Source organism: Rissa tridactyla, chromosome 1 (assembly GCF_028500815.1).
Source record: "Rissa tridactyla isolate bRisTri1 chromosome 1, bRisTri1.patW.cur.20221130, whole genome shotgun sequence".
Classification (NCBI taxonomy): Eukaryota; Metazoa; Chordata; class Aves; order Charadriiformes; family Laridae; genus Rissa; species Rissa tridactyla.
Genome location: NC_071466.1, coordinates 135,286,258 through 135,313,597, shown reverse-complemented (window position 1 = coordinate 135,313,597; position 27,340 = coordinate 135,286,258). Strand labels below are relative to the sequence as shown.

At 42.1% G+C, this 27,340-nt stretch overlaps 1 protein-coding gene across 5 annotated transcripts in view; it reads right to left on the bottom strand.

Moving 5' to 3' along the window:
- PARVB (parvin beta) overlaps positions 1-27,340 on the bottom strand; it is a 65,418-nt gene that overhangs the window by 23,440 nt on the left and 14,638 nt on the right. For 2 of the 5 annotated variants that reach the window (XM_054192383.1, XM_054192415.1), the window contains exons 2-6: positions 17,174-17,263; positions 14,176-14,246; positions 5,014-5,116; positions 2,348-2,488; positions 1,360-1,475 (exon numbers count right to left, since the gene is read on the bottom strand). In XM_054192383.1, the coding sequence (XP_054048358.1) occupies positions 1,360-1,475; positions 2,348-2,488; positions 5,014-5,116; positions 14,176-14,246; positions 17,174-17,263 (521 nt within the window). Of the gene's footprint in view, positions 1-1,359; positions 1,476-2,347; positions 2,489-5,013; positions 5,117-14,175; positions 14,247-17,173; positions 17,264-19,629; positions 19,755-19,845; positions 19,999-27,078; positions 27,217-27,340 lie in introns of those variants that run through there. The other 3 variants (XM_054192391.1, XM_054192407.1, XM_054192399.1) reach the window with 3 other exon arrangements.

The window sequence follows — 27,340 nt, the reverse complement described above, 5'->3', positions numbered from 1 at the left end:
TACTGGGCAGAAGGAGATTTTTAGCATCGGGGTTGTGAGAGGACTGTTGACCACCTTACATTTATGTTTTCCTCCTTAACTTTCCAAGACAGTCAAAAGAAATTTCAAAAGAAATTAGTCTCCTATTTACATTCATGTTACTTTATACCTAACTCACCATTCTTAAAATGAAAGAAGTACAGCAGCCTGAAAGCAGTTCGAAATCACCTCTTAAGGATAATACATACATTTATTGTGAGCCTGGGAGTATCCATCAATTACTCATTTACATCGCACCCTGTACCTCTAGAGCATTCAGGTAGGCAGTCTGGAAAAATGTCATTATTTAAATGTAAAGCAAAATGAGGCTTGCCTAAGCAACCACCATGCAATCGCATCTGGTAAGGGGGTCTGCATTTGCAAAACAGAGCTGGAGCTTGCTTTATCTGCTTTATTCTTGAAAGGAAACCTACTACAGCCTGACAGCTCTAAAAGTAAATGGCACATATAGAAAGCACTTCTACAGCCTGCTGGCAGCAGCCAAGCCTGCCTTGCAACAACAGCGCTGAGCACCACAGCAGGTAGTCACGGCATGATCAGAGAGCCAGCTGGAACAGCTCTGCCTGGTGTTTCAACAGCTGTTGAGAAAAGATGGGTTCACATGGTACAGACTGTACTGCCACCGGAGCTTCAGCTGGGATAGAAGGCAAGATAAAAAGCAAAAGTACATATGTGCTGAAGTAGAGTCTTTGTAGGTGAAAGGAAATCGTCAACACCAAGCAGAGAAAGGAATAACTAGAGCGTTATCTAGGGCAGGAGGGAAGAAGTCAGGGTTCCTCAGGTCAGATCTCTTCTCCAAATCTAAGGAAAGCCAACAAAAATGCAAGGCTGCGAAAGAAATTATGAAAGTCTATTAGCATGCCAAGGAAAACAACATGTCTAAGTCTGCATAATAAGTCACTGGGGAAAAACATCATCAGTAACAGGCTTCCCAGACTAGGGAGATTCTACATGCTGAAACTCCTTTCTGTGCTGTGTTTCAATGGCTTCTCTACAAAAAATGTATGGCAAAAAACATTTACTGAAGGGCCAGAAATTACAGACATAACTTTCTCTTATACAAAAACCCATCACGTGTTTTTAGCTTGACATTGCAGTAGTAAACGGTGGTCCCAAACATAATAAAGATACGATGTCCTCAGGATCACATTTAAGCATACCAAAAACACATTCCCAGGACTGGGACTCACTAAACAGCTTGGACAAGAATTTTCTAAATGACAAGAGATCCGAGGGCAATGGATGGGAGCAGCCCAGTACTGCAAAATCAGAGTGATAAACGATTGTTCTGATCAGTTTCTCTTATGAGTTCATACTCACCCGTACAACTACCACTTGAACAGACACATGTTCAGGCAGTCGAATGGGAGCCCGGAAATGCATCGCCAAAGCTACCAGAAGGTGAAGAATGGAAATCAGATTCTTGCCATGGATTGCTGCAGGGAACAAGGAAAATAAAGCAAATAAAAGAATACTGAGGCCTTATTTTAAGCAAACAGCTCTGGAAAAAAAGGCAGGGAAAAGGTAGTGAAAAATACCCTTAGGGAAAACAGTCTTTTTTTTCTTTTTATCCTTCTTCCTTTTTTTCCTAAATTAACAAGGCCTACAATATAATTTTACAGGTAGCAAAGCCTAGATTCAGCCCTCCCTTTAAGTTACAGGCCTAACTTAGGAGCCCAAACATTTCAGCTCCCTCTCTAATCAATGAAGAAAGGCAGACTCAATCACTTGCCTTCCACTGTACTGGAGAATTCTGCTTTTAGGAGACTTCCAAGTGTTAACACAAGCTTTCCTGGCTGTAAGAGATGAACCCCACCCAGTACCTAGGCGAAGGGACTTCTCAAATTCCATTCTCACTTTGGGATTGTAACAGGCCATGCTTGAACAGAGGGTACTTTCTGCTTAGCCTGTCAGAAACTGCATCCTCCAGCAGGATGCAGGACCCTTTTACTCTTACTGTGGTGGCCCAAAGGATTAGATCACCCTCTAGTACCTGAATGACTAACACATTTCTCATATATGTAGGGATTCAAATTCAGGAAGCAAACAAAAGACTTTCTAATGAAAGCATAGCCTTAAAGGAACAAATTACTTCAATTATTCCAGAGTCATGTACATCTGTCCTTAAACAAAGACCACAGAAGAAGGTACCAACTATATTCCATACATGGATGTGTTAACACCCTCTATGCAAATATATAAATAATTATAAAAAACACACTGCATCACAGAGAATATGATCAACCTATTGATTATCATACCCTCCTTGCCCGTGAAGCTGAGACAGAAAGCATAACAGAGTCCTTACAGTCAACATTCCACTTGATTGTCCAGCCATGGGGTCGGAGTAAATCATGGACAGCTTCCAGGACCGTCTGCAACTTTTGTTTCTGACCAATTTCAGATTGCGTCACTTCTGCCACATTCAGTTTACGGTCAGCCAATTTTTCTGCATTTGAAGAAAAGAGCAACAAAAAGAACAGGCAAAATCAGATTAAACAAGGGCCTTGGTGGGAATAAAGAGCACGGAGCACTGGTCAGAGACAGACTCTGCTAGAAATTTTCCAAGAGAATGATTTTCCTCAGAAAGAAAAATAGCTGAAAACAAGCCTTTCATCAAAGTGCGTCAATTCCAATAAAACCTGTGAGAGAAAACTTGTACGGTCTGGCAGAACACGTTCATCAATCAGGCATCAAAATATATAATAACTTTCAGATAGGCACCAAGTTGGTAATAATACTTTTTATACCTCCCATTTTCTTTCACTGCTGAAAAGCATTTGGCATAACACAGCCTTCACTACACAAGGAATCTGCACAGGTTTAATGGGCTTTTCTAACAAGTTAACTTTTCAAGTTAATTTAGGACAAAAAAGGGGAAATACTGTGTAACCATTTACTTCAGCTCAATAAGCTTTATTTCAGGTTAGCTGATGCATGAATTTAAGCTAAAGCTAACTTTGCTTCCTCAAACCATCAAGAGTCATGCACTCATATGACCCACAGATTTGTACCGGCTTAGTGGAACTAATTTAAAGAAGTAAATAAATTGATATAATCTTGTCATGTCACATCATTGTTGATTACTTCCAAAAATGAACTAATGCAGGAAATTTTGTAAAATGCCATTAATAAAATTTGAATTATGTTTCTGTAGTATAAATATTTGTTGCCAAAGGCATAGATAAGTCATTCTTCTCTTCTTCTGCATTGTGACCTTTGCCAAAGACGCAGGAGGTGAATTTGTCTAAAAAAGAAAAAAAAAAGAAAGAGAGACAAGGAAGGTGGGATAGAGTCCTCCAGCCACCAGAGCAATGGAAAAAAGCTCATCTCTGTTCCACCTCCACCCCAGGGAAAAAAAATGGTCAAACTCACTCTGCTGCTGGGACTATGAGGTCAGGACTGGTTGAACATATTCCAATTATATATTATTACTCCAGTCCTTAAAAACAAAAAAAAACAACATACTTCACCAAAACTGTTTTCACAAAACAGGATGGATTTCAACTCCAGATATTGTTTCAGAAACATTTCAGAGTTGTCAAAACCTATTATTCCAATAATGGAAACATTTCTGCTTTCAAGTTCAAAAGTATGTTTCTTCTGGACATTCCACCTGGCTGAAGGTCTCTCTCATCTATTTTTTAAAAAGTGACAGAAATACAAAAGTACTTTAACAACCCAAACAGAAGAGACTTGCACATTATTGACTCACAAATACTTTGAACATTTTGACTGTCTCTATCAATCTACAGTAGGAAATTTTTACCAATATCTGAATAATAATGGAAAAAATGTCTCTGAATCTTTTTTAAGCTGACTCCAAAAACATGCAAATAATATTTTAAATTATTTTAGACATTTTAAAAAAAATTATACTACAAAATTCATTTTTTAGTCATGTGTTATGGCTCCTATCTATTCTTAGCCCAGGTTAGCTGCCAGTCAGCAAGAAGAAATTTATTTCCTTTCACCCTGACACCCTGTGTACGAAGCCACTCCAGCCTCTCTGAGTGGCACTTCTTTTACCTTGGTAAAATTAACTAAATAAGGAACTCCACCTCATTCAGTCAGACAGCCATTTGCTAACCTCTTACTCCAAACTGCTACAAAATAAGCCCACCGACAAGCTGTTATCTTTCTTTTTTTTGTGTGTCTGCCTATCAAGACAGATCTTCTTGAAACATCTCTCACACAGAATAACAACTACTACTTGAAGTTTAATGACTGTACTTTGTTAATCTTTCCTGCAGGCACCAGAAAAGACGACCTGCACAACAGAGGGCTGACTTTAATTCTGAGGCCTCCAGCGTCAGGAGCACCACCGCAAGCACGACACGCTTTGCCTCTTGCATCAGTGAGGCAGCACAAAGATGGACGGATTCGGTAATATAAGTTTTGCTGAAGAAACCTAGACACCACTGAACGCAACACAAGATTGGGGCTGAGTTGTGACAGCTTCAGGTCAGGGGAGAAGCATTTGCTCTCCAGCCAGAGGCCCAACAGGAACAAAATGAGGAAAAACCGGTACAGTTAAAGTCTCAGGCTGCAAAATATACATGCCCACCTTCCTCCTGTAAGATATGCTCAGTCCAACTGAGCTACATATGTATGTATGTACAACTGAACACTTTTTAAATGTCTGCAGGCCTGAGGGTGGAAACATAGCCTCCACAGGAAGCCTGAGAAATCAGTGATACCTGTGACAAAACGGCTACACTACCACTTGCTGACACAGCAGTGGCTATACGTTAAGAAGTACAACCTAGGAATAATCTGGATTTCCTCCCCTTTCAGCAGACAGCCTGAGAAGAACAGATGGAGAAGCTGACACTGCAGCGATCAGTGAAACAAACTGTATCCCTGGTGAGATGGTGAGTTGCTGCACAGACCTGCTGCTGTCTGCAGCTTTGGAAGAGATTAACTTTGGGCCCCTTCCAGTCTTTGAGGACGCCTTCTCTTGTGTGAACTCACCTAGCAGCTTTTGCAGCACCTGCCCATCATAAAGGTCCTCTTCAACCTGTTTGACAATGATTCTCTCCTCCACCAGCACATCATTGATCCAGTCAATTAGAACCTGGAAGTACAGAAAAAGGAGGCAAATGTCTAAAAACCACTGACATATGTTCCTTCCATTCAAGGCAGTAATCAGGAATATAAAAGAGAGCAAGAGTAACCATATTTATGTATTTCCAAGTTACAGAGAAATAACAGACAAAGAGATGCTTTTGCTGTATTGTTTTTAATTTGGGTCTTGCAGCATGGCAATTTTAGTGCCCTCTATTTTTCTTCATTAAAATATCTCTTTATTGCACCAATTCTAAAGCAAGTAGCAACTGGCAGCTCTAGAACAATAACCTCTGCTAGTATCTCCAGGTCCCAAAACTCATGTCTTACCTGTTTTATGTGAACAGCAGACCTGCCAATAGATGACGCTCCCACCATGATCTCTGCCCTGAACAGATGCGAGTGATGTGCCAGAAAGAAGAGCTTCAAAGGGGAAAGAGTGAACGCTCCTACTAACAGGAGCTAAACAGACCCACTAGTCAGCAACAGGACATCTTATCTTAAGCTATTGCAGAATACAGAAGTGTGGAATTAAAATTTTGGTCAAATGGCCCTGACAACCATTGTACAACATATATAATAGTCCCCATATGCTGACAATTGTAACTATAAAAATCATTCAATCACCTGCAAAACAGGAATGAACATAAAGAACCTTCAAAAAGAAAAGGAACTGAGTTAAGTTTTCCAGGTGCCAAAGATAATAATTTCCAAACAGTTACAGGAAAAACAGCCTTGACCATTTGAATTTGGCAGTAGTGCTTTCCTCCAGTCTATTATTTAGAAAATTAAATAACTTTCACAAAAAATAATATAGTTCTGTGGGAAGAGACGCAATGTCAAATCCTGCTAAATCCTTGATGCTATAAGAGGAAAAGAGTATTGCCAATCATAGACATGCAAAATCCATTAACTAGAGCCACCTAAGGCAATGAGCCTCACTCAAAAATTCTGCAGTTTTTAATTTGCTTCATATAAAATTGTGGATTCTTTAAATTCACTTTCTGGCATTAGTTCCCATACTTCTACCTCTCCTTGACAGTCCTGATGGCTAAGAAAGTTTGGGCGTTTTAATAAACAAGAGATTGTGAAACAAAAACAAATAAACAAAATATAGACAGGCTTGCAATGGAAAACACCCACCTTGGCAATCCTAGGAAACGTGAGCATCTGAATATGTTGATTGCAGGGACATTTAAGTAATTCAGCCTGGCTACTGAGGTTCATTGAATCTACCAACCTCAAGTAAGTTTTGCTACGTTTAGTGTCCACAAAGAAGCTTACAATCCAAACATGAAATACTACTGCTTCATGTACCTCTAATCTATACCTTTGGTACTTCCAAAGCATGCTGAAAATGTGCAGGGATGAAACTCAGCTCTAAAAATAGCGTTAAGTGGCAAATTTTAGCTGGGTGATGTTGGCAACCAGTCAATTCATGGAAAGCAAGGATCAGCATTAATGCTTACACATGTAAATCACTTTTGCCCCCTAAGCTGCCCCAAGGGATGAAAAATCTCAATCATAAAAATTACTCCTCTAGAGAGCTTTCTTTCAAAATATAGCTTTTCTGGTAAGTTATCCACTAGTCCGTATCAGCAACTTTTATCAAAAGTGGGCTTCTCTGGAGCAGGTAAAGGAAAAGTGGAAGTGACATTTGAAGACAGATGTGGATATACAAGGATGTGCTCTGCACCAGTATCATTGCCCCACTGCTCCCCTGTGACCCTGCACAGGAATCTTATCTATCACTTGGGCCATTCCCTCTATCAGATGGCCTCTGCTGTGCAGTTACAGCTACCACCACTATTCCAACACATACCACCAAGTTGTTTTACACTCTCACATCCACCTAATGCCATTTGTTGGGCAGGAGGATCACACTTCCCCCGCCTCATGCTCCCCTCCCGCAACACCTTTATGGCTTGCATTGCCAATGAATTGACAATCGCACTTTTGCTTGAGTAGCCCAGCCTGCTGGCACACCGGCTACCCCTGCTACTTGGGGCCCTGGATTGAAAAGGGTATTGCAGCACCGTGCCATGGCAGATACAGTCATCCTCTCACTTTCCTGTGGTCACAGGAGCAATGCTGGGATGCCTGTCTCCTAATACATGCTCCAACATGCCCTGGAAACCATCCTTCTTCTATGTCACACACCCTGATATATCTATCACATATGGGCAGAGAAAAATGTCAAGACGATTGCTCTTCCTGCGTTTCACCCTCTAGCAGTTCTCAGGATTCCCCTTCATCAGCCTCTGGATCAGGTAAACCCTGCCTAGTCCTTCTCCTCTAGAATTAAAACTAGGGTTTTCCAAAAAAATCATCACATGTCAGCTATCATCTGGCATAGGGCATCAAACCTTTGAATTTCCTTTGAAAACCCCAACAAAAATTAGTTCATGAGAGACCACAGCCAACAAAAGTTAAATGCAAGAAGATGCAGCCTAAATAAAACAGCAGAGCTCTGCTCTGCAGGTGGGGTGCCAGGATCACATTTGGAGAGAAAACTCCAATCAGCTACCCTTGTCTCCTTCAACCTTTTCCAGGGGACAGAAGGATATTTATGGTAAAGGACTGGAGAGAGACATTATACAAGTTAGCAAAGGACTACCGCAGCTGGAAGACAATGAGAAGAGGGATACCATCTTTCACCTCGAAAACTCTTCACCAGCAATTCAGAAAAGTGAGTCCTAAATAACAAGATACTTTCTTGTCACAGATCATCTATAAAGAGATTTTCGAAGCCTGTCAATAAGGTTACTGCCCAATTCCAAAATGATACAAGTTTGACACGCACAGACATCAACAGAAAAACAACTGAAGAAATCAAAGTCATAGATGATTTAGGTCTTCCCTGAGGTTTACAGAGCAGACTTTCAAAAATTATCAGAAGTTCGGCTGAAATAATCATTTGATAATCAGATCCCTTTATAGTCCCTATAGGAAGAGGCCAGAGTTCCAAAAGTCCTCAGAAGCTTTGTTAAAGAAAGATTCAGGATGCTAGACTATTTGAAACCATTAATAAACATCTTATTTTGTCTGTCCTGTGTTGAATGGTATTGAAGTCGGAATCTAAAAAATGCCAAGGAATTAAAAATAAGTCTAGAAGTACCTTCTAATGTAGGAGCCAACATCCCATTTCCAAGAATGTAGGTACACAGGAATCACAAAGTGGCTTTCGGTACAGGGTGTTAAAAAAAGGAAATACACTATGTACGAATTAAATGTTTCAGAGAAATTTAGCACTGAAAAACTTTTGTCAAAAAAGTACATAAAAGAGATACAAATTAAACAAGGTCTAGCCATAGTTATTTTATTATTTTTATAGTTCCGCACCTGAATGAAAGAAAAATAGCCCAAAGAACATTCTAACTTCTTTAGTATTCAGACTACAACTCTAGCTCTGCTAGAAAAAAAATGAATTTGCAATTTATATTTAGGAAAAAAAAAATCCAAGTGTTTTTTGTTTTTTTTTTTAACAGCCCTTGAAGACTGGCAAGTGATGTAATTAAAAAACAAACAAACAAACCCAAAAAATCTGCTGTCCCACCTCTTGCTTTCCTGATTGTGTCTTAATTAGGTGCCTGGAAAAATCTTTCTGCACAGAATTTTATTTTTTTTTTAGCTTTTACAAGGGAAATAAAGCACCATATTGCTTATTGAAATGACAAACATGCAGAAATACTTTCTGACTCTGCTCACAGAAAATCAGCTCTCCAGTTCTTTGTAATTTCTCCTTCATGTAAACACAAAAGCAGAAAATATGCAATAAGCTGAACCTCTGAAAATTTTAACCATTTGATACAGGCAGAGAGTACTTGGTGGGAAGCAGACAGAAGGTGCAGACATAGAGCTTTTCCTGTGCATGATACATGCTTAACTTCAATCTGTCTGGTCTCACACTCCTCTACCCCTTCCCTCATTTCTGTGCCTGCACTTCATACATCTGAATTTCAATATTGCCTTTGAAGCTTGGCCTACACGTGCTGCATTAAATAACGGGTGTAAGGGAAACACTGCAGGACTGAGGAAGTGCTTGATTGCAAAGCCTTTTCTCCCTGTGTCTGCCCCAACGCCGTGTCTCTCCTTACACCCAACGGCTGGTGAGGCCAACACACAATCCCACATGGACCTAATGACCTTCAATGCATCCGAGACTCACCTTTTTGTTCAGTACTCGGAGAGTCACAAAACAGCACGCAGGTACGTGGAAATGTTTGTCAGGTCACTTAACTTGTCGTACCTTCATTAAAAGCTGCTCTTCTATGGTCTTTTGGGATTAGCAGCATGATTTTAAAATTTTAATACAATATCCCCACATCAAAACCATGCCTGCCCTTCCATGCATCTCTATACTCATATAAAACATCTCTGAACTGCGTCAAATGCTCAGACACATGCATTTGTAGCTGTAAAATTTCCAGCGGTGCTTTAAATTCTGACATATACATTTATCATATCATTTTTAGGACAAATGCATATGTCTGGTTAAACGAGCCATGTTGCATTACTAAACACTAGGCTGAAAACTGAAATTTGCCATGAGGCAGCCAGCTGAAACAAAAGAGTACTGGAAATCTAGAAGGAAAAATGAGTCTGCCTGGTCAATTTGGGTTTTTTTACTGCATGCAAGATGGGGTCTTACATCAGACTTCACCAGCTCAGAGAAATATTTTTGTTCTGCAGGCCGGCTGCTCCCATGGCAGTGAGGCACACTCAGAGTTAATCTGCAGAGTTCAAGGGCATAAGGACCCCACAGTCACCACTACACAGTAATGAACTAAATGAAAAACAAGACAAAATACATGACCACATCTGGCACAATGGGAAAACAGGAAGTCAAGTCACCAAAAACAGCAAAGAAAGAAAACCCTGGTTTCAATGACCTTTTTCCCCTCCCAACGTCTGGCAGACTTAGGAAACAGAGATCAAAAGGTATGAAAGCTTAACTAGCTTCAGGGTTGAGCATGGAAATTAATATAAAAAAAATCATATTCAGGCCCGGAAACTATTGACCAAGCACAAAGCATTGGCAGCCTGTAAACAAAGAGAAGGCTTCTTGTTTTCAAAAGCAGACCACGATGCATTTAGGAAGCAGTTTCATCTGGTCACACGTGAAACCTTACCAAAAGGACAGTGGCTTCATTTTGGTTTTCTCTTCACCACACTGAATTTAAAAAAAGCCATAAAATTAGACATGGGAAAAAGGTGATAATTTCTAGGACAGTGAATGATTTACTACAAATGAGAATGTTTACTTGCTTCAGGCAGTATCTAGAGCAGTGTCTGGATCTGTATTAAGTTTAGATGAGGCTTTAAAAGCCAAAAGTTGTTGCAGCATCAGCTGATTTTACAGATCTTACAGAAGTCTTTGCAGGGAGGGAAAGCATCTTGTAACTGTGATTCGCTGCCTTTTGTCAAGCCAAGGCACTTTCAGACGGGACCCAATTCTTGCAAGCTGCTGTTCTAAAATTTTGGATTCAATGAGTAGAAGCTCTTCTTCATCCTTTTCCTACTGAACTACATGAGAAAACCCTAGGAAATCTGCCGCTTATGTGAAATGTTAAAACATCTTTTCAATATCTGGCTCAATTCCTACAGCCTATTAACTCTAATTATGTTTAGGATGACAATGAGCGAAACTTTTGAAACTTTTACCCTTCAGCCATATCTGAACCAGAAGGGGAAAAAAAGATTCCTTCCACCTTTACACCCAATACACAAAGAAACACACATGAACCAGGAAAGCACACATCGATCAGCACACACCCCCTTTTTTTTTTTTTTTTTAAAGTATTCAAAAGAGAGCTAGAAGAACCCCCAAACACTTTTTACAATTAGTGACATGGACCAACTAAGGGAACTTTATATATTCATGGAAACTGAATTTTAAACAGATTCACAATAACATACAGACTAGAAACCTGTCTCTGAGGTATACAAGAAGAAACAACGTATCACAGGACATCTCTGTCTCTGATGACAAAACAGCCCAGACTTAACAATTCAAACGCTTACTTTAAGTCAGTTGTGCACTTGCCACTTGGCAAATATTGGGCAATGAGTAAAAGAAGCTCACACGTTTCAGACACCAGAAATTGAGTATTTGTGAATAAATTATTTATACATATATATATATATGTGTGTATATAATAAAACGATAATCCATCTCTCTTTCCCTGATCTGAATTTTCAGCTTTAGGCCTGTTCAGCCATGTACCAAACTGTGTTTGATTACGCACAGAGCAAATGAAGTGAGGAAAAAAAGGCTGCTGGCCACAGAGGCAACTTAATCGAACACTTCATATTGACAAATTGTGGCCAACTGTTTTTAGAATATTGTCAATGATGATAACAAACAACATTTTGAGGCGTAATTCTAGTTCCTGATGATATTCATATGTGCAAGAGGACTTAAGCAGGTATTCTAGCATCCTTAACTAAGCAGTCTTCAACGAGGGGATTCACTGTATGTTTGCTTTAACAAGAGTGAGGGATGAGGCTTTCTGCTGGTTTGGTTTTTTTTTCTGTTGGTCTCTCCGTGTTACCACTATGCTATACAATCTGTCTCTCCAGAGTTACAACAGCTCTGTCAAAATCATTTCCAAACGCTCACGCAAGCTTGCACTGATCAATCCACTGTGCACATAATCCCTATGGCATGAGGCTAGCAGAAATTAAAACAACATTTTGTGGAGACAGATATTAAAGCAGTGTCAGCAACAGATATCTCCGCTGCTTCTTTGCACTGAGATCCATTTACCCAACTGCATGGAACTGACAGAACAGAAACACTCAAAATCAATGACGGCAAACCATTGGCATGTCTAACTCTGGTGTTGAAAGAGATTTGGGCTGGCACCAATGAAACTAAGCCACGCTGCCAAATTTCAAAAGGCATGAGGCTGTGTTGCTGGTATCGACACATTTCCCTCTGAGGGGAAAAGAGAGAGAACCACTCTGAACTATAAAAACCTCCATCTATTCAGATCCTCACTCCTTGCTAGTCTGCGGAGATCTTTCATTTCAAGCTCTGTGGGGCGGGCAGTCTTTTCTGCTGGCTGCTGCTCTATAGCGCTTAGCACAGTTAATTCTCATCCAGCACTGGGGCTCGTGGAAAATGTCATTAACCACTGAAGAACAGAAAGCAAGGAATAAATTGCTCATTTTTTTTGCATTATCCAAACTCTGTGGCATCAAATAGGTTTTGCGAACATAATTCAAACCTCTCCCTGCTTTACAGATTCACACCAACATAGTGTTAAATATTTCTCTAGATGAATCTCTGTAAAAGCTCTCAACTGCTGAGAGGTATGCAAATGATTAGCAATTACCTAAATTACATCATTTTCAAGTAGGCACTCTATAGGACGCATCTCTCCTTTGAGGATGATCCCAAGGAAACAACCCCCAGTTACATGCTCTTCCCGGCCCCAGCTGCTGCCATTCAATTGGTAATACGTTACTCTCTCTTCTCCCAAGTGTAAACTGGCGTAGTGAACCAGAGCCTGATTCTGCAACGCGCTGTAAGCACTCAGACACATTCTCAAGTGCTGTCTAGCCCTGATCTTCCTTCCTCCTGAAGGTTTTCAGGTTCTCAAACTGGAAAATATAACTTTGCTAGACTATGACGTCCAGGGAAGACTCACCAACACATATCACCAGCAAAATTTCCAATTTAAAAGCAATTCTGATCAAGTCTCCTGCATCACAGAGCGCATCTGGTTCCTTCACTGAAACAACTCTGGTTCAGCTGAATTATTCATGATAGTATCACTGCTCCACTACCAAAGAAACCACAGTACATTTTGAAAGAGTGGTGCAATACCATTGTACATTTTGAGAGAATTAATGGATTTAGGTATTAAAATTTAAAACCACAATGTATTCCAGGTGAATTAGAATAACACAGCAAAATGAGCACAGCTCTTTGCTAAATGCGGGTTTATGTAGTTTTGTAATCCTAAACATGTTATTGCAGTGTTAAAAACAGATCATTGGGCTTGTTTTAAAGACGTACCAGGTGAGCAGTTTGCTGAGGCATTCTGTGAAGCACATGCATGCAGCCAGGTGCACAAGGTTTCCTGAAAGGAATGTGCCACAGCTTCACCCCCTCTCTGAAGACGGTATACACTACCCCAAGTTTTCAGACCCACCCAGCTACAGCTGCACTGGTGTTTCTAACAAAAATAATTTAAAAGAATAATTTTAAAATAATAAAGAGGAAGTGTGGAGGGAAGTGTAACACAAGCACAAATGCTTTTTGGAAAGAGATCACATTTGTTCAGAATTGCCAGCCCTTCTCTCCCTGCTCAAACTTTCACTGTTAACATCAATGACACCGCACAGAAAAGGTTCTCCTAAACACTAATTCCTCAAGATCAAACCCTCCATCATGATCACTGCTGAGGCAGAAAGCCACAACTCACATCAGCACAGCTGGGAACACGATTATGAATGCCTTGGGCAGGTGTCTGCAGTGACAATACAGATTCAGGACAATCTGGCCCCTGCCCTAGCACACAGGGAAACTGAGGACTTTTATTCTTAAAAAAAAAACAAACAAAAAAAAACAAAAACCAAACAAAAAAACACAAGAGACTATAGGACAAAAAAAAAAAATATCTCAATTCTAACTTTCCTATAACACCAGAGGTCTCTGTTGTCCCCCACTATGCCCTTGCTCATTTCAGTCCTACTCTTTCCCCTCCTGAAATCTCACTAATGCTTTCCAAAGCTCCTTCCCTGTTTTCACAGACAGAAGGAACCTAGGTTTACATGCAGTGACTGCAGGTAGATTCAAGATAAGCACTGATCCTCACTGTGATAATCACAAGGATATAAATGGACAATGGAGCTTTACTCTGTAATTACCGTGGGCATTCCAACATTCGGCTTCTTGTTTCTCTTGTTGCTTTTAGCTTTACCTTGTTGATAACCTCAGTTTTCACCAATACAATTCAGCAACAAGATGTATTCCTCAACTGTATTCTTGGTAATCAGCTTGTAAATGACTCCAGCTCACTAGTTAAATTGAAGAAGGACAAAACAGCGATCTCTTACCTTGATCAGTTCTTTGAACTTGGGGTCCTCTTTTGAGTTAGGATCAATCATAGTGCGTTCCTCATTCTCCTCTGTCCAAGTAAAATGGGAAACTTTAGTTAGATCCACTTCAAAGGTACACTGCTGAAATACTGCAACAATTTGTAACCATGAAGTGGCCTGTCAGCTGATCGAGAAATGACAGTCATCATCTTAGCAAGGGAATATCCAATCATCAAAGTATTAGACATTTTTGGAGACATGTAGAAAGAAAACACAGCCCTAACTTCCCTAAAATAAGATTTTTTTCCACTGACCTTCGCCCACTCAGACCCTGCAGAATACATCAGAAGATCACTGTCCTCTATACCCTGTGGGGCGTGTTAATATTAACATGCCAAAAAGCGCAGAACTACTTTTCTCCCTCTCCTCAATTTGTATTAAATTTCTATTTGAAAACACCTGTCCCAGATTACACCACCTTGAAGGGTGTAGGAAGTTTATGGCACTATGCTCAGTGCAACTGCTGGGACTTGGGCTGACAGTTTGTGCCTGGGCTGTCTGGTTCCCTGAAACTTGGTCACACATGTGTCCCTGAGTGCCTGAACTCCTTAACCTCTGGTTAAGCTGGAGAATGAAAATTGCCCCAATTTACATCAGTTGGACTTCTGCATGAGGGAAGAACACAAAATAGATTTCTGCTGCTGCTGTGGGGTGGAGGGATGCGAGAAATGCTCTCCAATAGTCAGCAGGACAACCACAAGAGGCATGAACATAAAGATTAATTTTTAGAAGGGATGATTTGATACAGAAATGTTGGTAGCAGAATCAACTTGAGCTCAGTAAGGCTAACAACCAAACAGCCTTTGACAGAATTATCTTCACAACAGCATATATGGACACATGGACACATGCATGTTTATATGTTACTGTAGATATGCATACCAGTATTTAGGAAGCAGCTGGAGCAAGTCTTGCCTTTTAAATTCTGGTGCTTGCTTTCAAGTAGCAGACCTCTCCCCACACTCTTCATTTGAGCTCCTCTAGTAACAAAGTGGTAGCTGTGATCTAGGTTAGATCTGTTCCTTTAAGTGGAGAGCAAACCCTGGCTACTACACAACAGGAACACCAGGATGGGTGACAGTGTCACAGCTACATGAGGGGATCCATATCTCTTCAGCTAAAATAATTATTTATAGACCCCATGAATTTATCTGGGTCTAGACATGCCATACAGAGTCCTGTTTTCCTGCCGATTTCCCAGTTTCTTCCAACATGGCAACAAAGGAGGGTTTTAGGTATGACCATTGGTCAGGCCATTGCTACATTGCACAGAGGAACCCTTTCCAACAATGACCAACCTATGGCAACTTCCTATTGCAGTGCTACACTTCACTGCTGTCAGATGGGAAACGTGTCCTCACACATCCTAGACACAGGACTGACTATGCTATCTAGCTGGGATACCTTAGACTTCACCCAGACATTTGAGTTCAGTATTTTCCAGGGCCCCTAACCTTTATTAAAAAAACAAGACCCTGCTATCTGAACGTACTTAACCAATTTCTACAAACCTAGGAAAAAAACTGAATTCTTCTGCTGCTTTCCCCCTCCCCGTTCCTTTACTTCCTTATTACTCCTTGGGATGATTCAGCTCAGTCAGTAGAGCATGTGTCGTTCATTCAGTGGTCAGTCCAGCCCAAACCACAACAGGCAGTCTAGTCATAAGGAAGTGACACCCACTACACACCCAAAATATTGCTGCTAACTGAAACCCTGAACAAGATTTGACCCATAACGGTATACGATTCCTGACAGAACTTTGCTTAAGGTTCACCAGTGGTCATGTCTTTGCATGACAGACCTTCAGGAGCAGTCCTACGTCTTCTAAAGTCATACACACGTTTAGAGGTACCCAGAAGAAATCACTGGAGACACTCCTGATCCACAGATATACACAGGGCAATCAACACTTTGCCCATGTCTCAGAAGAACGGCACTTTGCATTTCCTACTACTCTTCTAATCAGAAAAGCTAAATGACTAACACTTTTTTGTTTTTAATTTCCTGGTTTATTATTGGTCTCCATGGCAGCCTGCTTCAGCTAATTACATAGGTTAAGAGACATATGTCCAGGAAAGAAAAAGGTATTTTATTCCAGTAAGTTTTAAATACTTCTTGCTATTAAAGTATGCTGTTGGTCTTGTAGGGATCAGGGGAGGGCAGGCAACAAGTAGAATGGGAATTTAAACATTTACCTTCTTTATAGAAAGCATTCCTTGTTTTACATACTTCTAATCACATTTAATTACTATTTTCAGCAGTCTAAATCCTCATCTGTTCATTCAGTATCAGGTCCCATTTTGCTGTACTGTCACTTCCAAAGTGGCAGCAGTAACCCAAGGAGGAACATGGCATCCACTAGTTAACAACTAGTATGTACACTGAGACAAGGCAGTCTAAAGAGTTCCATAGGAACCACAACACACACTTCTGCTACAGACTTTCTATGGGTTGGCCTTTTGCACTTCAGTTCCCCATTGATATATATATATAGAGAGAGAGAGAGGATACCACTTCCTTACCAAAGAAGGATGTCCGTGAGGACAAATAAAGTCTGAGATCCACTTGGCCAATTGGTTAATGGAACTGAAGTAACTCTTAAGCAGACAAATTCAGCAGTATTTTCCATCTAATTTTTTGCAAAACTCAACTTTCTATTTGCTTTCAGGGTGACCACAGAACTCAAGTTCTCTGCCAATTCACTGAAGAAATCAATTTTCCCATAAACTACCTAGTTTAAGTGTATCAGCATAGCTGGCACTGCTCTTCAAATTCCAGTTTAGCCCTTCTGATTTCTAGTCTACACGTGACATGCAACAGTTCTCAACTCCCATGCCCAATTCTCTCACTTTCAACTGAGCAATCTACATTCAACAGCAAAGCAGCGGATATGGGGGTCACAGTGGCTGCTTCATTAAGAATTGCTTAGTTGAGGTCTGTAGCTTGAATACTTTACCTAACAGTGTGTCTTCTGGATGGATGTCCACGGCACTTGGGTTCATTGGTGCATTGATAGCATTTTTACCTTCTTCTTGGAGGTCACTCACTGAAGAGAGGGAAAAAACAGAAAGAAAGACTGTAATAAGTGCAAAGTTTGCAGATATGTAGGGGTTGAAATGGGTATTCATAATAAGAGAAAACATCTGGTAGATCCATTTCAAATTGAGCCCACAGTTTATGGAATTAAGAACTGCAGCCACGGTGGAAAATAAAATCAAAGCAACATCCTTCTATAGGGTCTTATTAAACTGAGCCACCACACTACTGGCTGAAAATATTTTGCAAGAAACCCAATTCTGTGGTAAGAGCAACCACAGAGCGCTTGTTTCTCCAGAAGGAAGGGATGTGAGCTTTGTCTGCAGGACAGCCCAGATCTACAACAAGCAGTAAAAATAAACTCCTTTTCGAATAGCACGACCACCACTCCCTCACCATCTTTTCCAGCTGCAGGATACCAGGAACTGCAACTTGCCTTATTAAAAGCCTCAGAGAATCCCAGGGAGACTTACCAAATAAAGATGAAAATGTATTTAATTCTAGCATTGCCACTGGTGAAAAAATAGATGTAGCACAATCTGGTGAACACAAATCTGGAATTCGTGATTTCAAGCTCTTACCCCAAACCTACAGGTCTCATTTGGGAAAGTCAGTAAAGTACCTTTCATCAATAAAATGGATATTAAACCACTTTCCTACATCCTGCCACACGGTAGGAAATGAACTCGAGGAAAAGTACTGAACAACCATTTGGTATCTTCACAGAGCTTTACAGTAAGAAAAGCACTAGCAACACTGTAACAATGGTACACTCTCCAAGGCACATCTCCCCCTAAACTCAGATAATGATTATTTATTATAAGCCAAGCTGCTGAAGTACACACATTTGAAATAGACACTGTAGTAACGCCATCTATTCAGTCAGTGTGGGCTAAGATAATTCGTGGCAGCATTTTTGATATTGCAGTCTCCTTGGGAGAGGTCCAAATCCCATGCTCTTTTAGGGGGAAAGCAACGATTTCCAAATAAGTAAGGTCTGCAAGATAAACTTTTATGGGGAGAGAAAAGGAGGAACAGTTAACTAATAGTCTCAGTATCCCAACAAGCACTTCCTTCAGGAATAGTCACTATTCCCCTTTCCAGTTGGAAAGTCAAACCACAGGCTAATCATTCGCATGCAGTCTGCAAAGGTTACAAAATCCTGCATCAGTACTCGCTTTTTCCTGCTCGATAGAAGGGGGAAACACAGTGATCCTACTGCCCCAGAGAAGGAGAGGGAAGAACAACACACTACAATCCCTGCTCCTTCTCTCGCAGATACTTGAAAAGAAGGCACTTAAAACAAGTCACCACATTTCTTAATGGCAGTTCCAAGATGTTGGCTAATTCTGGCTCACAGCATGATATGGAGCATGACTAAAATCCTCGATGACGAAATTCCGTTCTTAGGTTCTGCAAGCAACAAACACCAGTCCCATACTTTTGAGACCTGATGGCTTATGAACCATGTTAGAGAGGCTGGTTAGAGTTAACACGGCACAAAGCCTGGGGGGAAGGGGGTCTGCCAGCAGTAAGCAGGGGTTGCTTTCTGCATTGTGTACCCCCTGCAAAGGGTAGGGAACAGAAGAGCATCCTCTACTGCAAACAGAACACAACGTCTGTAGGCTGAGATTTAACCTTCTGAATAAATGTGCTTATTAAAGAAACCCTTAATTATCCCTTTTCTGCATTCATTCTCATTTTTTGGAAGCCTCTCTAAACAAAAGTCAGGGAGCTAAGAGGCCTCACGCAACAGACCAAAACAGGTCTCGTAGCATGCCTCACCCAGCCCTGTCTGCATTACATCCGACTGGAGCTTTCTCACCCGCCCAGCTCCTACACTGTGATGCCAACAGGAATACGGCCACCAGGAGGCACAAGAAAAATCCATGTGGAAACTGGATATTACAGGTGAAGATTTTTAAAACCCTGCTAGGACTATAAATGCCCAAATTCCACTTAAATCACACTCTTTGTTTCAAAGTACCAGCCGTCTTTCTAGATGTAACTCTTTTCATTGTTGCAGGATTGTGGTCATTCTGGGAATGCCATGTGTTCAATAAGGTCAGGGCATCAGTGTTCCTAATGCTCTGCAAATGCAGATGAGAGCTGCCGATTTCCTCTGGGCAGTGAATACATGGTACTGTCTTCACTGTATACTATATAAACAAAACGTTACATACATTTCAAACCAGAATGCTTCTAAATGCAGCTAAACTAGTCTTATTGACAAAAGTTCAATTAAGATGATACACCTGCTCGGTTTTTTTTGTTTCTGAGCAATTTACTAAACGGAAAGAAACCATCAATACAAATTTGTCTATTAAGTCCCCACCCCTCACAACACGAAGAGCCACATAAAAACCTTATGCTTGCCTTCAGATCCAGTGCAGCTGGGCCAGATCCCACAGGACCACAACATCCTCTCCTACCGCTACCGGCAAAGCACAGCCAGGCCAGGAGAAAGCTATTTTCCCACCTCTGGGAAGAGCCTGCTGCCCAGGGACAGCCCTGCTTACAGAGAGCCTGTACACCAGGTCGTAGGCAGACAGCTTAGGAAGAGATTCTTGCTACAAACATGATGTTTCCTACCTCCTTTTTTGCGCCTCTTACACAAGAGCCCTGCCATCCCAGCCCCAGCAGCACAAACAGGTCGCAGATGAACTGCACAGGCCGTCTGAATGCTGAAGGAGTGACAGCAACCGGATAAGGGGCAGCCACCTCAGGACTGCCAAACCTACGTTAATTTGGGCATGGTGACACAGGAGGAGGCACTAAGATAGCCTCCCAGCTGCTAGGTGGGGGTGGGAGGGGGAGGACACAGCACTTGGCTATGGACTCACAGCCAGGAATCCCTCCCTATCCTTTGCCGCTGCTGCGGAGAGACAAGCGCTTCCCTTGGCCTGCCGCTGGCCAACGAAGAGCAGGCACCTCAAAGATGGGGTTTTCTCTGCAAGGAGCTTCCGGAGAAAGCCATCTCCACCCTCTGGCCAAAGCACCGTCGGGTTCCCCACCACAACAGGTTGCCCCACAGAGCAACAGCCAGTGTGCAGAGAAGCAATTGCGCTCGGGAACATAAATTTGCCAGGGTATTCCCAACACCTGCTGCACTCCAGAACCCTTTCACGCTGCACTTGAACAAATGCAGAGGACTTCTTCCCCCTGCTCGCTGCCCCCAGTATTCACTTATCACTGTTGAGCAAAGAAACAGAAGCAGGAAAAGGAAACCGAGCCACAACACTGGAAAAGAAAACAGAGAACCCACAAAGGAGCTTGTCGAGACAGTTAAAATAATAAAATAATGAAGCAGTAGGTACATTTCTGAGAAGAACCTGATAGGTGTTTTAACGCAAATTTACAACAAAGAATGGCTTTCAATCCATACTTTCACAAACCCAAAAGGTACTGTAAAAGATTATAGATATTAATGGACTGGCAAATGCCAGCCTCCTCGACTTTGTATCAGCAACAGTGGTTTTGCTGTAAGATTTATACCAGGTCCTTACATCAAACAAGCCATCCGCACAAGAGGGCATTTCACTGGTAGAGCAGAGCTGACCTTGGCACAACAGGCTACAGCCATGGTAGGTCCCACATGAGGTATTATCGCCTCTTGCCTTCTCTCCCCCTGACAATTCACAGGTCCCCTTTTCCCCATCCCTTCCTCATAGGAAACACTTTCCCCTGTTGCATTGGCATAGTTCTTTGGTCTCTAAATGAGATCTGTGTAAAACATCCTTCTGTAAAGCCTAATTTCATTTCATAGAAATGTCAGAGGAAACCTGCTGTAGGGGAAGACAGGAAGGGGTAGGAAATTGAGGACAGCCTGTAGTAGCATCACTCGGTCCAGGCTGGTCCCTAGCAGAACCTTTCCTGTATCTGTTACCCCGGGCCACTTTGTTTGCTCGCTCTGGCAGGGCAGGCCAGGCCAGGGCAGAGGTCTCCCCCAGACGTGCCAGCAGAACTTGTACAAGCAGTCCCAGCACCCGTGGAATGCTCTCCTGCCCACGAAAAGAGTTTGCCCCCACCTTGACCCACAACACAGACTCTGCTGAACGGTTACAGCCTTAACATAAAACTTGCTGATGCTCTAAATGACTGAGATGCGAACTTGCACAGGACAAGTCAAGTGTAACTACAGGCACAGAAAGATGATTGCCTTGGAATGGTATCTGGCAGAATTAACCACAATTTCTCACAGATGTCTGGTATAGCTTCCCTCCCTTCTGCCTGGAGATCTCTTCTCTGAGCAGATCCTCAATTAACAGGCAGCACTAGTCCTCCGAATCGCTTCAGCCAGCGCTAGCAAAATCCAAACGTAGCAAGGGACAGGCAAGTGGCCAAGGCATTCAGCAAAAACCCCGAGTATTTCCCTAAATGAAAAATATAAATTCACGAGCAAAAGGTCACTTCTCCACCGGTCCCCAGGAAAGCAGCAAGGGTTCCTGGCAGCCCTCCGATGTTTTAACAGTCTCCTGGCAGTGTCAGCAGTCAACATGATTTAGTCACACTGGAAGCTGTGCTGGCCTTTCAAACAAATTAATATAATGAGCGGATCGCATACACACATGCTACACAGCGCTACATCTGTATGCCAGGCAGGCTGTCTTGGTGCACGGGATTACACGCAAACTGCACAGAACAGGAGCAATTAGCTGCAGAAAGTTGGAAGTGCCACCAGAGCTGTCAAGGATTTCTCACAACTCAGAAAATGGCCTTTAAAGTCATCAGGAGTGCTATAAAAGAAGAAAAGTCCCCGCTTTCTCCTTTCTGTAAGAAAGAGCAAGCTGATGTCAACAATTTGATCCTTTCTACCTTCACTCTTAATAATTTTAGCATAATTTTAAAAGCTATCAACAACAGCACAGTTCACCTCTTAAGTCTTCACCATTCACTGCCTTGTTATTAAAAAATTGACCGCGAGCCTCTCCCTCTCACAAAAACAGATGGTAAGTGCTACTTAATTTTAGCTCGAGTTATTTCTGACTGCAAAGCTGAATCCCACCCCGCAGAAAGCAGCAGCTGTCGTGACGCTAATCACGGGTTTCTGGATACGGTGCTTTCCTTCGCATTCAACCAGTGCCGAGCTGGCTCCACAGCGCTGCCTGACCACAACTTTACACAATGTACTTTCATCTCGTGATTGAACCCTAACTTTGGAAGCTATTAAACTGGTTTGTTACCCTTGGCTGCATTACAGATGATTTGGTCAAGTAACTTTGTGATCACTTTTGGTCAGAGCAGCACACAGAAGGGAAACATGCAATGACCATGTAACGTGAACTGCACGGGAAACTCTTTTCCTGCCGCCAACATATTACCACTTCCCAAGTTTCCTTGCTCTTCCCAGAGACAAAACTGCAGCCAGATGCGCTTTTTCAGACAGTGACTCACCTGCCTGCAACTCATATCCTAAGTGTTCAGATAAACACATGCAAAATAGAAAGTCCATATTCAAGACCATTTCTCCCCCATTCAGACCAGTGACACAACCCTCATTCCCTCACACCTCAGGTGAGATGTAGCGATGGGACAAATCCCCCTGATTGAAGCAGCCAATCCTTGCATAAAAGATCAAGTATCTGCTGGAGCTCCCACTTCCCACGTGAGGTGCCAGACCAGAAGGCAACAGGTCCCTGGTGGGTGAAGACCTGCTTCTCTGCCTATCACAGATCAAGACATACAGAATTTCAATTTCCACCTGACACCTAAAACTCCTTCACAAAAAGTCATCTTCAAAACTGTAAGCCTTTTAGGAACATTAAAAAAAAAAAAAGGTTTTACAAAAACGGGTATTTTCCAAGGAAAACTGTTGTACTGAAAGATTTCAAACCAGCCTCAAACGTGGTGCACGCTGATACACTGAGCCTCTTTGTCTCTTTCCTAGAGACAAACCACACAGACAACTTGCCAGTCTGCTACTGCATTACTAATCGCTTAACATTTACAAAAGGCTCTGAAATCTTTTGATAGAGACTGCAGAAGAAAGACAAAGCCTCCATTAATTATAATAGAGAATTAATAATCACATGCAGATCAAAGGCAAAGACTTGATCAAATCCACATAAAGGCACTGTATCAAGGGACTGCACTCAAAGCAAAACTGTGGTAATAAAGGAAATTATTTATATGCCTCAGTAGGCAGACAAGGCACTCACAACGGCGAGGCTCTGTCACTTAAAGAAATGGAAAGACCTAATAAAGGGGAAAAGTTAAAGCTAAAGGCAACTTTTAGGAAAGGGCTGCAATAATCCTTTTGTTTAGTCGCAAAGAGCAGGCCACTCTTGTTTATATGATGGATGTGTTAAACTTACACCGATGAGCGGTCTATTCTGTGTCTGCCAGAACAAAGATATCCCCTTTACTTTCATCAGGGGTAAAATATATATCTAGCATAGTAGCAGCATATCCAATACTTAAGCCAGTAAGAAACGTTTATGAGAAGCTGGGGTTTTGTTTTGTTTATGAGGGTGAAATACTGCTTTCAGTTTTTCTCCCATGAAAATTCTTATCTTTCTATCAAGTTGTTTATTGGTTGTTTTTTTTAAGTTTTGGTGAAAAAAGAATTTCAGCTTTTTGGTGGACGGACACCTGTGTTGAGATAGCCAATATTAACACTGCTACAGCTATCCTGGACAAGCCCTGCACATGTACCAGCCCTCCTGAAAAAAGGAAGGGTGCGTTGAGGCAGAATGGGAACAAGCAGAGAAGCAGCAGCTTGGGAGAGAGGAGCACTAAACAGACCGCTGCAGCAGCCGCCAGCGGCTTTCAACATGACCAGCACTGGCAGCTGAACATCAAACCAAACAAAATGAGACTCTGTAATTACTAAGCAGACAGATCTTTAGCCAGTTACGTGGCCCGCTTCAGTTCAGCAAGAAAGCTGAATCCTGCAAAATTAAGTGGCTGCATGGGGAACCAGCTTTCTGCTCCAGCTCCCTGCAGGGCCCTGCAGACGCAGCACTGATGCTGACGAGGAGGAAAGAGCATCCTGCCCTCACCCAGCTGCTGCCTGTGCTGGGCAGCCGTGGACAACACAACAGCCAGCAAAGTAGGGCTGGCCACCACCACTGTTACACTGCGGACATAACTGAACAGGTAGATCCCCCCTCTGGTACTCTGATAACAACTGACAAAGCCGGAGCTGACCCACAGCTGCCTGGACATAAATAGGCAGTGATAAAAGCCAAGAGGAGCCCACAGTACCAACACAGAGCCAATGTATTTAACATTCGGGTCTTCTTCCCAGCAGTTGTACTGATCCCATTCAAACCTCATAGCTACCAAAGCACCGACCCAGAATTCATCTCAGCATTTGGCTCCCCAGCTGTTTTTAGTCCCTTTCTGCTCAGCTCATGCAACAGGTCTAATACCCACTTGGTAAATACTTATATAGGAATCCTTCAAAGTATGTTCCGCAAGGCAGAAGAGCAAGATGCAGACTTTGACAGAAGCTGACAGAGAGCTACGGAGCTAAAACTAGAAGTTAAACTTGGGATTCATCATTTTGCTGTAAGTCGCTGTTTCTCGTTTCTTTAATTATTATCTTAAGCTTAAATTATGTCGCTGCCTTTATCAGGCAGGCATCCATGCTGTCAGCAAAGGGGGCACTCCAGACCTCCACCCCTAGCTCCCACTTACCACTTCCCTTTTGCTGGCACTAGTGGTTGCAGAAGCCACATTATGGCACAGAGCAGGGACACAGTGTGCCTGAAAACTAACCAGATAAGAAAGGAAAAAATACAAAGTTCGTTTTCACTGTGAAGACACACAAAGTCTAATGCTGGCCAAAAAAAAAAAAAAAAAAGTAAAAAAATACCAAAGCAGCAGAAATAAGAGCGTGGGCAAGAATGGTATTTCAAAGATTTACAATATTACACCTACAAAAGCAAGGTTTTCAAACATGGAAAAAGCCACCCAGTAGGATATCGAGCTGACACACTGACCTCGTCTGCTCTGCTGCAGTCTCCCTACATTGACCTTACAGCAGCAATCCCACAGCTTTGAAAATGGCATATTTTTTTTAATCACATTTCCTCATGCCCGAGAGCTGTAAGTATATTTTTAAGCAGCTCCCAGCAAACAGTTCTGACATTTTGTCCTCCCTGCCAGAAACAGAACACTCCCCTTCAAGCAGATGAGCAAGGGGAGGTCAACAAGCTGCACCCGTTCCTCGTGATGTGCTGCAGTATTCTCAGGATGCGCGCTGGCTGGTACAGCTCAGTGTCGCTTAGTCCCTGTGCGCACTCTGAGGTCCGGCACCAGCATCCGACTGGGAGCAGGACCTCGCAACTTAATGTTAATGTATCCATTTATTTCACAGAGGTGAGGTTTTTCTCCCCCATTTCCTGGCCTTTGCAGCAGCTTTTGCACAGACTCGTTAATAAACGGGAAAATGTTTCAGGTAAAGAGGGTCACAGGCCCTCATGTGTGTATTTTATTAAGGCAAAAATAAAACAATCTCTAAAGCATCTATGCCTTACCCAGCTCTCCTACGCACTACAATACACACCAAAACTATACAGCTTCTACACTTCAGGACATGAAGTAGGCATACCTTTGGCACTTGTATTGTCCCAGACTTGTAAACAGATGCCTTCAATCCCAGTTTTTTTGACAGGATACTGTCTCAAACATCACAGGCAATAACTGCCGCTTGAAAGGACCCTAAAAGCAACTAGGGAAAGTTGCACTCCTCCCTCCGCACACAAATTCTACTTGAAAACAGGGAAAACGTAATTCCTCAGCCTTCCCCAGTTACAGTTCCATCACAATGTACAGAAGGTCATTTCTCCCCACGAAGCAACAGTGGAGGATTATGTTGTCCCAAGCATACCGCATGAGCACCAGGACAACTTCCACCTGAAAGAAGGATATGGAGTCAAATCCACCTGATAAGAACAGAGGGAAAGAAAAAGCCTGATAAGAAGAATAAAGGACTGAAGAAGACTTCTAGCCTGATTCCACCCACAGTAGAAAACCTGCAAGGCATTTTAAATTTCCTGCTATCAGCTCTCCATGAAATACTGTATTCTACTATGTAGAGCTTAGTACTGTGCAAGGCTTCTGTGTACTCCTGCAACCAAAGCTGATGGGCACAAGCAGGTAGGTAACAGCATACCCACAGTCTAGGAACTCAGTCTGAGATCCCCAACAAAGCAGGTTGATTTCCACAAGGTGCCAAGCACCAACAAGACTCCTTTAACCAAAAGCAACTCCAGAAATCAGAGTCAACTCACTACTTAAGGTATCCATGTTTGATGGGTCTGGCCTGAACACATCACCAAGAGAGAGACAGCAGAAGCTGTCAGATCAGAAGCAGAGCTAACAGCATTACTCTGGAATAGAGATGTCTAGTCCATTCATTCAATTCTTGTCTTCTCCACCATGAAGAAATCAGGGAGAAAACAGCACTTCAGTTTACTGCCTCCTACAATCTCTATCTCTGATCCCACGTACAAATCTAACTGTGCAAACTTTATTAAGCAGAACACTTGGCATCAAAAAAGCCCCTACTGCAGCTCGTGGTAACGCGTTTTACAACTGAGCCCATTTCCATCCCTCCACCAATTTTTTTCCACTTCCGTCTCATGGTTTGACACTTCACTTGTAGGTACCTGAATGAAACCCCCGCAGTTAATTAACAGCCCAAGCAGTTTTACCTGTTTCAGCTTACTACTTGCCCCATATCCTTCACCCCCCTTTCCAAAGGCATGACAAGGTTAACAACCACCACCAAAAGCAGTCTACTGTGCAACTATGAAAACATTTGATGTTGCTTATTCTTCTGAACATGTCAAGAGAAGTACAGAGTAACAGACTCACTTCTGAAGGCAGTGATGGCAGGTGAACACAAGAAGTAAGAGAAAGGCACCGTCTTCTCCAGCTGACAGTACAGAGTCCAACAAACCAACTTCATACAAATGAAAAGGAAGCTATAGCTATGACTTGCAATTCAAAAAAAGCAATTTTTATGCATGTGCAACGTTATTCTACAGGAAGAACAAGCTGAGATAAACAATGCTGCAAACCACAAAAAGTACACATGCCTAATCGCTGGAGTTGCCCAAATGTCACCCAGAAAGAC